Below are 12,490 nucleotides of genomic sequence, written 5' to 3' on the forward strand. Positions count from 1 at the left end.
TGCACTATGAACCCGGCCACTTGGGTTCGATTCCTGCTCACGATTGACACCAGTGGCGATTATCTGGATCAGTCCTGGGCGTCCCCTAGGTCGACTCAGCCTCAAATTAGTAACTGATGCGGTGTGCAAACATCGTTGCTAGGGAGATAAAGATGGCTGGGCGTGGTGTTTGCCACCCACCCCCTCGTGTGTCATACTGGCCTTTATAGGTGCTCGCTAACAGAACTTGCCCAAACAGTTTGTTAAGGCTATAGGGGAGGGGGGGGTATTTGTCTTTGTTTCACACTGCACAGAATAAAGACGATACAATACAAGAGTGGCCATCTCATGTTAACCAGGGAGTGAAAGTAAATAACTAAAATAATTGTCTCATTTTACAACATGAAATTATAATGCTCCGTAAAACACAAAGGGTTGTTTTGACATTGCTTGGCAAAGCTTTTAAACATGCATCTTCAATACAGATGTATCCTGTCAACATATTTAATCGAATGTAAAAGCACAGCTTTTTTACGTTGAAACTTAAAAACGCATGATCTCAAGTGAAGTCAAACTTAACGGTGCAACCCTACGGCTACGTGTTCGTGCCATTTTCGGGCCTCCACGTGTATTTTTTGCCGACGATTCGATACTGACCAGACCTTGGCATAGGTGAGAGTACCCACACTTTACCCCACCGCATGCTACCTGCCGATCAACTAATTGTGGTGAACCCATTCATGCTGTTTGGTGGACAGAGGCACGGTGATTTTAAGACATGCGGACCCCGTTGTTCCAACTGCCACGGCAGGAGAGTGCAAGCCCGCTGTGCTAACAATTACACCACAGCAGCATCCCATGGCTTAATGTGTGAGAAATGAAACCATAATAGCATACAAGAGTGGGTGTTCAATGCTACTATAATCCAGATAATAACTTCATTTGACATTTCATATGACAGTGGGTGAAAGCCAGTTTGGCAGCGCAAACTCATGCGGTAAATAAAACGCACACATTTCGTTTTAATAATTTTCACAACAGCTGATGACAATATAAAATTAAAACTCTCCCTTTGTAGTTGTGGGCTAATTGGTGTGTGTTTGTGTGTGGTGGGGATTTGGGGGAAGTGTAATATGAAATAATTTCAGTTGAAAATATCAGTGACAGTTCTGGTTTTTATGTCCCCCTCCACCCCGCAGCTTTACATGAATTTTGCGACCAGGATGTCCACATTGGGCTGACGTGGAAACAAATATCAGCCGGAGAAACCGCCATCAATCGCTGCCCACCCAACGCCTCTGGTGAGGAGGGTGATTATTTAATTAAAGTACCGCGCGCACTCCACCTGAGTGCCCAGATTACATTGGCTTGCTATGTCGCAAACACTGATGCTGTAATCATTGTACCAGCTCCGTGAAAGTGGCAATTTGCAAAGGCTCTCGTCTTCACGTTATTTTTGTTCTGTTGTCAAGGTACACGGGCTTAAGTTGACAGAGAAAATTAAATGTTACTGGAATGCCTTGCCCTTGTGTTGTCATTGAAGTCTACAACAGAAATTTATTTGAACAACCAGTGGGCATAAAAGGTTTTTTTTCAATGTACGCGACGTATGAATTATTTATTTATCTTACCATTGAATGTAACATAAATAATGAGTTTGGTAAGGGGTCTTGTTAAATATCTTGAAGGCGATGACATTTAATCAATTGACTGATGTATTGAGAACTATTTTCACTCCGCAATCTAAGACACCTTCAAGTCATCGTTTAGGTTTTATTTTATTTTATTAGTTGAAAGGTAAAACATTGTAATTAACCTTGTGACCATAAATCCTTTATGCTAGTTCTTATAAAAAAAACTGGGTTACAGAGCAGAATTCTACTGGCTTATGGTAGTTACTTTAATTATTGCTAACGATTATGTCGTAGCTGTGATGGTCAAAAATTAAATTCAAAGTGTCTCTGTGCTTCAAACAATTAATTGGGCAGCGCTAATCTTCGCTGGTAGTTTATCTGAGCCAGTGGTGGAAATCCTCATCCCCATGGCAGGGAAACTTGTCTGTGGCAAGGCAGCTGTTGATACGATTATGTTAGAGGCTAAACCCAGAAATTAACATTGAGGCACTGTTAAAACAATAAAACAATTTATTGCCGCATGGGTACAAAAATAATAAACTTAACTTTCGTCATCGTTAAAAACAACAACAGCAACAACGATAAATGCAGCAACAAACAAAGAATACAAAGTAATAAAATAGTCAACATTCTGTATGTAATTACTTTTCTGTGAATACATTTCCCAGCTTAATGTTTGTTTGTTTAGCTGCATTTGCTTAATTGGGTGAAACTACAATGTAAATGTTATATCCATAATATAGGTTTTTAGGGTTAGATTGCGTAATTATATAAATGTGTTGTTAAACCCGCCACCACCCCACACAGCCAACTAGTATGGGCTGTCACGTAAACATAGCATGCCAATTCATCACTATTACAGCACACCAGTGTGTTGGAGAGCCAAGCCACAACATTTACAATCTGAGTACGACGTTTCGTCAGTAATTACAATGATTACAATTAGCTTCATCAGGCGACAGCCAGATTTGTGGAGAAGTCCACCTGTTTCGTTCCTCTTATTGAGGCGTAGATGTCGTGACCATACTTGTGGGGGGATTAATGAGTCAACGTACATTATGCACGTGCATGATGCGAGCCCATTGACCTTGTACTTCCTGCCCATTATGTGTACTAAAATAGCTGTACCAACGGTAATCCCTATTGAAGTATGGTGGCCTGTATAGGCATGCATTTAAATAATGTATTATTTGATGATTCGCTTCCACGCAGCACGAAGTCGGTAGCTATCCGAATGGTTCAAATTATTTTTACTTCTTTCAATTTAGATAGATTCTCGAATTAGTCTTGGCCAGTAGTAACTAGTATTGCACAGACCTTCAACATGATCAAAATCAATTGAGTGTCCTTGTTGGCAAGCATGTTCTGCTACTGCTGACAGTTGTATTTTGGAGTATTTAATACTTCTTTGGTGTTCTTTTAGTCTCCTGCTGATCATTCGTTCTGTTTGCTCAACATAGCAGTTGCCACAAATGCAATTAATCCGGTACACACCTTCTGTTGATAGCTTCCGTAATTAATCTTTCGTGCCAGATATTAATTTCTGTATTTTATGTACCATGCCAAATCTGAATCGGATGTTTTGTTTATCCAAACATCTGGCAGTTTATCAGTTACTCCCGCAATGTACGGTATTTTAATATGTTTTATTAGTTGGGCAGTTTCAATACTCGTGTTATTTGATTTGGTTTTGGCATTCAATGCCCTGTTGATTTGTGCATCATTGTAACTGTTCAATTGCAGCGCTTCTTTAACATGTTTAATTTAACTTCGCAGACTATCACCATCTAACACTTTCTTAGCCTGATGAATGAGCTTCTTGATGAGAGCAGATTTCTGTGCCGGGTGATGGTGTGACTGCATTCAGATAGACGCCAGTGTGCGTATTCTTTCGGTAAACGCTGTGTGTTATTTTATCATTTCGACCCCGTCCGAGCAGAATATCCAGAAATGGTAGAGTTCTGTCAGCTTCCACTTCCATGGTGAACTGGATGGATGGGTTTTGCGAGTTGAGATGATTTATAAATTCATTAAGTGTATCTTTGCCATGTGGCCAGGCAACCAATGTGTCATCCACATATCTAAACCAAGCAGAGGGTTTTAGTGTGCTTGAAGCTATTGCTTAAGTTTCAAATCTTCCATTTACAAATTCGCCATCACAGGAGACAAAGGACAGCCCATTGCTGCTTCTTCCTTTTGTTTATAGAAGTCACCTTTCCACAAGAAATAGGTGTTCTTTAGACAGTGTTCACCTAGTCGTGGGATAAATGATATATATGTATAATTTCCAAAATGTCACCATTTTAGCTACCAAAACATAAATAAAATTATGCCATCCCCATCCTACCAGGCAAAGCCCACTGATGTATTAACTTATTTTTCAAAAGCAACCTGGCCACAAATGATAGCTCAACAAAGTCGCTTATATTTTGGACATTTATAGCAGCAACATATGCTAAATAGTCTAAACCAGTAGTTATTCACCTTTATTGCAGTCTTGCACCCCTTTGGTTCTGAATCGTTAAAAACATACAATGTTAATAAATACATAGGCTTGATGAAACAAAGTAGTTATACTTACGTGCCTGTGCTTAATGCATGCCAGGACGATTTACCTTTAAAAAAATCTGTCATATCTCGCACCCCCAGAAAGGGCAACTCACATCCCCAGGGGTTTCCTGCATCTCAGGTTAAGAACCACTGGTCAAAACGCATGTTTGAAATTATATTGCAAGCTTCACTTTACCACCTACACTCTAATCCATATATCAAAGGTAAAAACGAAAGGGTCTCGCTGTTGGGGCAGGCATTAACGTCATTGTCAGCCCCGAGCCAGTGCTGGTAATTCCACATTTCCATGGTCGGGGACAATCTCTCTAGAGTAAAACCACAGTAAAAAAATTATGTAAAGGTGCTACCCAAAAATGCCTTGCTCACATCACTATTGCAAGAAGGGCCTCCCCGCGCTAGAGGGGGCTCTACATTGTGCCCCTCTAGAGAGTATTTTGGTCTACTCTTCCACACTTGGCAAACGTCTTGGAAGAGGTGGGAGGACCCACACTTTACCCCACCCAACGCCACCAACCGATCGACTGTGGGGGACCCATTTATATTGCTGGAAGCGTGGGGCGGGGGCATCTAAGAAACTTGGTCATTGTTTCAAGTGCCCTGTACTTGGAGGTCGAACGGGTGATCTCTATGTGCTAACCATTACATTACAACAGCACGCATAATCATGTTAATACATGTAATGCAGTAAACCAATGGGCCTAATACATATATCTATTTTGAAGATACCAAAACATAATTGAGCATATGGTGCATTCTTACAGGTGTTGACAAAACATAATTGAACAAAAAAACATCTTTCTGCTGTCTACCTGTGACGTGATTTTTTTTCTCCAGACTCATTTGACTGTGTGTGTGTTTACATGCGCAGGGATCATCACGCGGAGATGCTCATTGGATTCCCGGGGGCTTGCATACTGGGAGCCACCAAGCTATTCACTTTGTGTGTCACATCATTTCAACATGCTTCTGCAAACGGTAAAGTCTGTAATTATTTTCGGACAAAATTTTTGCTAGATGAAAAAAGGAAATATTTGAAGTCTGTGTTTGTTGCAATGGGGGTATTATAAATAATTTTCAATTTAGACTCCACCAAGTCCAATTTTTGCGAGGAAATTGCAATTTGTTGTATTATGTTGGTGTGTGCACATGTGCAACGTGGTGTGTGCTCTGGTGTTACCGGCAGTGGTAGTGTTGAGGTTAGCGGACTGTGTTACATACCTGATAAACCTTGAGTTTGATTCCCTCCAACAGCCAGCATCAGTAGCTAATATCTGAGCCACCTTTGATTTCTGAAACAAATATATTGATCTTCATAGACAGCACTTGCCCCAACAGTCTGTTCTGGCTATTTGGGGATTGTTTTTATCTTTGTGGTATGCATACACATCGGTGTGCATATTTGCATTTGTGTGTAATGTGGTTTCACGTTTGAATGCACGTGTGTTTATATCCTTACAATGGCGAGCGGTATTACAACAGTTAGCGCACTGCACTACGAACCCGGCGATCTGGGTTCAATTCCCGCTCACGGCCAACATCAGTGGCGATTATCTAAACTGGTCCTGGGCCTCCCCTAGGTCGACTCAGCCTCAAATGAGTACCTAGTGCGGTGTGTAAAAAATTAACCCGTAAAAACAAACTTTTTCACTATAAATCCTTTATATGTGTGGCGGCTAGAGTCCTCTCGTCCTCTGGCTTGAGATGGCTGCCACCTATGGGTCAGATGATTGCCTGCTACCATTAAGCAATTGGTAATTAAATATTATTATTTTTTTCCTAAAAAGTGTAAAATTTTGAAAAAAAATGTTCACGAAAATAAATTGTCACGCACAACGAGTCTGTGTGCAAAATGTCAGCTCGATTGGATCACGGGAAGTGGGTTAAAAAACGACCAAAAGATTTGCACGGTCGTAAGCGCGCAAGCAAGCAAGTGAACTTAATATAAAGGATTTAAAAACACTGCCCCCTCATGTGCCATGCCGGCCTTCATAGGTGCTTGCCAACAGCACCTGCCCCAACAGTCTTCTAAGGCTATGGGGGGGATCTTTGCCTTTGTATATCCTTACATGTATGTGTGCTATAAATAATGAGGGAGTCTTCGAGTAGGGGTTAATGCACTGCTCTTGAATCACAATATGTACATTAATCTGTCCATGGCCTTTACTAGGTCAGCTCAGTCTATAATGCATGCCTGGTACAATATTTTCACATCAGAAATGGGAAATTAAATCCAGCCAAGTGGAGTGCTGACTGTACCACCATCTCTGAGTTCTGTGCCAAGTTTAAGAGGCGGTCCCTAAGAGTATTTGTCCCAACACTGTATACATATGAATATTTGTTTTGGTTTCTTTTTGGATGGTTTAACACGTAGGCTTTCGCGTAAATATATAATATTTACGTGATCTAACCCAAAAAAAACCTTTATTATGGTTGTTTTGGGATGTATGCTCATTTGCATGCAAATTGTGTAAAAATGTACTTTCATAAAATGGTCTTTCACATAACTTCATCCAAATCCATGTGCAATGTATTTAGTAAATGCAACAGTGTGATATCTGATGCACATCCGACGAATATATATTCAGGATTTGTAATTTCAAAAGTATTTTGTTTGTCAAAAGTGTAACCGTGTTCCACGTTCTGTTGTGCACCAGATGAAAGAACACCTTTCGAAAGGCCACAGGCCATCGGCAAGTGAAGGAATGGCACAAGTGATGAGAAATCTCTTTGATTCATCTCACCTGAAGCACATGTACAGCGGAGACTTGCTCGTCTCAGTAGATATTTTAAAGAACGTTACAGAGGCATTTAAGACTGCCAGTTACAATCCATCTTCAGAGGATGTCCAGGTGACCTTAAATTATATATATAAAGTATATATTTATATGTACAGGTATATACACACACTATGTGATGATTAGTATTGCATTTTTTTTTTAAACGTAATGTTTCCAAGGTTATATTTCCCTTCCCGATAGTCTAATGGGTATATATTCTGTTTTATTCTCAGAACTACGCTCAAATTTTTAGCAACCTGCTCTCAGAAGAACACAAAGAAAAGTGGGATGATGCACAGCAGGTGGGTTTTTAATAATGCTTCTAAAATATATTTCTGTATTAATGATTAGCAGATAATTTAAATGTGATTGCGGTAAATTCAATATGTTTCTTGACACTTAATCGGGGGGCGGCGGGGGGGGGCATTTCTGTCACTTGACTAAATCCATCATCCATATACAGCACATATACACAGTAAAGCAGAGTGGTTCCTGCAGGAATCATATTTCATTCATATTATCCTACCCTGGACAATTCCTGTAGGATTCACGATTGGCAGGATGGGTATCATGAGAATTTGCCAGCTCTGTATGTATATTGAATTTCTTTCACACCATATGTAGCCAACCATGCTAATGGGAGCTCTAATACAAAATATTAGTTTGTGTTTCTATGTGTAGTTGAACACGTAAAAACGTGCACTCAAAAGTGATGACTAATCATATTATATTCTGTTATATATTCATATTAAAGCAAACTATTCAGTGGAATATTTTTGCTCACACCAACACAACATGATTTCATATTTTAGCACACCGTTTTGCATGCAATTGTTTGAACAAAAAAAATGATTCTTGAAATGTCAGTCAATATACAAGTCATTTAGTAAATTTTAGACACTTTGATTCAGTTATGAATCATGCAATTGTAGGAACCAACGATTGAAGTCACCAATGGCTGTGCCATTGAAATCCCACTGCTACCCCATTGTCCATACTCTTTGGTTATTTCGGTAAAGTCACGTAGGTGTAAAAATAAAAGAAAAAATAGAAATAGATAAATCACGACGTTTCGATTGCAACACAAGCATTCATCATCAGGTGTGACATCAGGTGTGATTGCTTGTGTTGCAATCGAAACGTCGTGATTTATTTATTTCTTTGTATTTTCATTTAATTGTTTCACCTACGTGACTTTACCCAAAGAACCAAAGAGTATGGATCCTTACAGTCACGAAATCTTCAAATCTAGAATACCCCAATGTCACTAAGAACATTGAACACCAGTGATTGAAAATCGACAGCGGCGTTATCACATACCTCTAACCTTGAGTGAAATGAGTTAATTGGGAATGAATCCATGAGGAAATACAAAAAAGTAGTTATTTATCAAATGTGTGAATGTTTACATCGTACTGTCTGCATTTCAGCTATACCCTGCGTCATTGGACTTAATGAAAATTGTGGAGAACTTCATTCATATTGTGGGAGCTGGCATAAAGTCAGTGCATACATCATACCTCATCACGGAAAACATAGGTCGGTTCAGCAAGAATCTATTATTGTCATTATTTCTACCCCGTGATTAGAAATCAATTATGCTGCCTTGTGAATAGAAACCTGGATAGTAACTTCAGAGCAGTAACTGCAATGAGGTTGACAAACTTGCTGTGATACAGACCACTTTGTTACCGATGTCTTGCATACATTTGGAACATTTTAAAATAGCTGATATGTGAGCAGTTGTTCAGGGGAAAGGTAGCAAATTAACACTTAAATTATAAAAATGGATACATGATGATAGAGAAGGATAAAGTAAAATAATATATATATAATAAAACAATGAGGAACTGTGGTATTAGATTATAGGAAGACACATTTAGAAACATGCATTTAGATTGAATGCATTTAGAGTGTTTGGCTGCTATAAATGTCCACGTGATAAGCCACTTTGTTGAGCTATCGTTTTTGTTGTCAGGTCGCTTCTGAAAAAAAGAGCTACAGAGTTCAGTGTGCCTTACCTGATAAATAAAAAAATATATATATTTGTTTAGTTTGAACACTCCGACTGTTCACGTTAAAATGTGTGTGCATTTAGTCAATGGCTTCGAACACCAATTGATATGCTGTCGGCCCAATCCCGCTGCACAGTTATCAGCATCCGCAAGCTGTTCATCATGGAGGAAACGGCCGACATAACGTTTCCGGTGAAGGCGAGGAGAGGCATGGTGGAGTGGGCACGCAACACCGAAGACAAAGTGACCATCTCGAAAGCGACCCTGTCATCATTCACATCAGGTAAGCTCATTGCCTGAAGCGCACCTCCCCGCACCCGACGACCTCCACTCCGGCACACAAGGCCTTCTGTCAGAATGCCTCCGCTGCCTTCTCTGCTGCTGATCGCTTGGACTAGAACTCCCTTCCATCGACTGTAGACACGAGTATTCTCCCTCTCTTTAAGTCCAAGTTTAAGCCTGGAACGGTAGGCCAAAGTTGGGCAACATTGGTCCAACGGTTCTATCCACTTGCTAACGTAGGCCCAAAATTTGTATGTTTACTTGGTAACGACTCCACCTCCACAAATGCCTTCTCATCCCCAAACTCCCTCTCCAATGTAAAATAATCTGAATGAAAAAAATGTCTCACGTTTCCAAAACCGCACAGTGTGCACATTCCCCTTAACCCTTTCTCATTCCGATGACGTATGTGTACGCCATAGAAACGTGTACATCATCGGAATGGAACCGGAAGAAAAACTTTTTTAAAATAACGTTATCGCTACCAAGATTCCCACAATACCATGCGGGAGGGCTTGTTGCCCAATTTGGCACCAACTATCATAGAGTGTGGTCATGTGGCTACAGTTCTCTGCATTGAGGACAATATCTTTAAAAGGAACGACGCTGTCCCTGTCTAAATAAAAATATGCTGACCGCTTGCATGTTCTGAGATTTAGCGGTGAACAGGACTCATCCTGCAACTTGCAGTCGTTTCGAAATGGGAAAGGGTTAAGTATACACACAGCCTTGATATTTGGTCATTTTTTAGATGCTTGGTGAATCCTAACTGTTATTAGTCGTGTAGTGCACACACTGCATGGACAAGAGTCGCACCAAATGTAATGTTTTCAGCCCAAATAGAGTGCACATCAGTCAAGTTGAACATAGCATAGTGGTTCAAAGAAAGCAGAGGTGAATCCCGCAGAATATTTGATTCCACTTTAATATGTGCATTCCCAACCAATAACACGATCAATGAAGAGTTGGCTCCCTGATACAGAAACACGGTGTGACATTCATCCCTTTCAGCAGACCTGAACTAGTGGTGGGAATTTAACATTTCGACGATGGTAGGCTGCCTCTTACACCATTGGAACCTCATTTGCCAGTAAAAAATATGATAATTGGTTTTTTACTCTTCTATCTGGCAACAAAACTGACACCTTTTTTTTACAAGGAGTCATGTTTGCATAGACCACAATACCTGCAGCCATAATGCAAACAAAAAACATAACTCTGATAATATATGCACTGTCCTTGAAGTTGATTGGTCCACACCCGAGACAGCTTTCCTTAGAGCCTAGTCTCACATGGGTTGGACCAGATGATGACAAACGGTCCACCTTTCAAGGACAGTGCATACATTATCAGAGTTATGCTTTTTGTTTGCATTATGGTTGCAGGTATTGTGGTCTATGCAAACATGACTCCTTGTAAAAAAGGTGTCAGTTTTGTTGCCAGATAGAAGGGTAAAAAAACAATTATCAGGCTGCCTCTTCTTAGAGCAACCACTTCTGAATCCCAGCAAAGTGCTTCTCATTTGATCAATGGAAAAAATGTAACTCATGCGTGCTCTTTAACTCAGAACCTGTGACTGCAAGTTGAGCATCGTTCCCACATTATTTGTCTGACTCAAATAATGGTAACCACAAATGAAATATCCAAGCAGTGGCATGGCCTAATAACCCAACTGTTGGGTAATGTTAAGGTATTAACTTAATTTAAACTTTTGGGTTTTAATCCCTTTATAATTTGTTGAGGATTACATCTCAAAACATTTGTCTGGAAGACAACACGTACGAAATGTGTTCCACAAGATAACAAAAAAGTTTCCTCCTGCCACAATAGCAAGATTGATGCTGCATTTCAATTTACAGGGCAGCTAAACGAGAGCATGGGCACGAACAATAATAGACAATTATAAAGGTTTCAAGAATGATACTAAATATAGGAACGCTTGCTTTTCATATCCATGGTGTTGATTGCTTGTTATTTTCAAGCCTGGGCCTTGGGCATTTTTACATATATATAAATAAAATATTTCTACCGTAGAAAGGAAATGTCAAAACACGTTCCAATTAGTAACGTAATGGAAACGTTATATGTAGAATCTCAATCACAAATGTTGCTTGAACATCTTCTACTTGAGCACTTGTGGAATTACTATCTAAATTAAGCTCTCCATCATGAAGTGATAAGCTTCACAATTAATACATAACATCTCCCGATTCCACTGCGCTTGCAGTGGAATCGGGGGCCTGCGCTCGGGGTGTGGGGCGAGCCCCGCATCGCCAAATGTCCCTCTGGTCTCTCACTCAAGTTCACTCCCCTTCGCAGTCTGATCACTGTTATGGTGCCCCCCCCCACTACACGACAGCTCTGCTGATACCCCACCCTTCCCCCCACTATCCGAGAGGAGCTGCTGCGCTGGCCTAGTTAAGATGTGATAAGAGGCACGAGTCGCAGCATGGGCCTTGTTGGAGGTGGTGGATTGTGGACGTCGGAAAAAACTGTCAGCCTACTCCACCCAACATGGCGCCGTGGTGGAGAGATGTTAACGACCTCGTCTGGTATGGACGAGGTGGTAGGCTCGATCCCGTATATTTAGAGTTTGCATGTTCTCCCAGTGGTTGCTTGGGTTTTTCTCCGGGTCCTCAGGGTTTTCCATCCACATTTAGAAGCATGCGTTTAAAGTATTTGGCTGCTACACATTTCCACATGACACTACATTGAGCTGTCATTTGTGGCCAGGTCACTTCTGAAAAAGAGATATATAGTTCAGTGGGCCTTACCTGGTAAAATAAAAATAGGTAAATAGGTTATAAGTACAATCCCTCATCCTCCCGTCTAATAACATTCTCTCCTTGCTCACATCGAGTCTTCAGTCTGGATATAATTCAAAAGCAGTTTAGTTGACTGATGAGGCTATGCTCAGTTAATTGCTCCAGTCACTTTCTTGCCATTGTTCATTCTCGTCTCACCCTTATATTGCAACTGCCAAAGTTGTAATTCTGGAGTTCATGCAATGAGTGCAGTCCTCCCTGTCTGCTTTGCATTTTTGGCTGCATGATCTGTGTTCAATAAATTGTATTAAAACACCCATTTTAATAAAACGAATTATTTGGTGACGCCGTATTGGCAGTGGTGCACAAGCTAGATTTAACAAAAATAATAACTCAACACACTCACAAACAGCACTGCCTCAAGATAAATGAGGTGTTGTTGAGCAGTGTGTGGATTTTTCTAATTT

General features: G+C 40.4%; 1 protein-coding gene across 9 annotated transcripts in view; it reads left to right on the forward strand.

The window, feature by feature from the left end:
• LOC144935839 (adhesion G protein-coupled receptor B1-like) overlaps positions 1 to 12,490 on the forward strand; it is a 136,578-nt gene that overhangs the window by 72,064 nt on the left and 52,024 nt on the right. For all 9 annotated transcript variants that reach the window (XM_078862636.1, XM_078862640.1, XM_078862642.1 and 6 more), the window contains exons 9-14: positions 1,179 to 1,280; positions 5,053 to 5,159; positions 6,839 to 7,033; positions 7,195 to 7,263; positions 8,392 to 8,500; positions 9,113 to 9,259. In XM_078862636.1, the coding sequence (XP_078718762.1) occupies positions 1,179 to 1,280; positions 5,053 to 5,159; positions 6,839 to 7,033; positions 7,195 to 7,263; positions 8,392 to 8,500; positions 9,113 to 9,259 (729 nt within the window). The remainder of the gene's footprint in view (positions 1 to 1,178; positions 1,281 to 5,052; positions 5,160 to 6,838; positions 7,034 to 7,194; positions 7,264 to 8,391; positions 8,501 to 9,112; positions 9,260 to 12,490) is intronic.

The sequence above is a fragment of the Lampetra fluviatilis genome, chromosome 14, assembly GCF_964198595.1.
Source record: "Lampetra fluviatilis chromosome 14, kcLamFluv1.1, whole genome shotgun sequence".
NCBI classification, from domain to species: Eukaryota; Metazoa; Chordata; class Hyperoartia; order Petromyzontiformes; family Petromyzontidae; genus Lampetra; species Lampetra fluviatilis.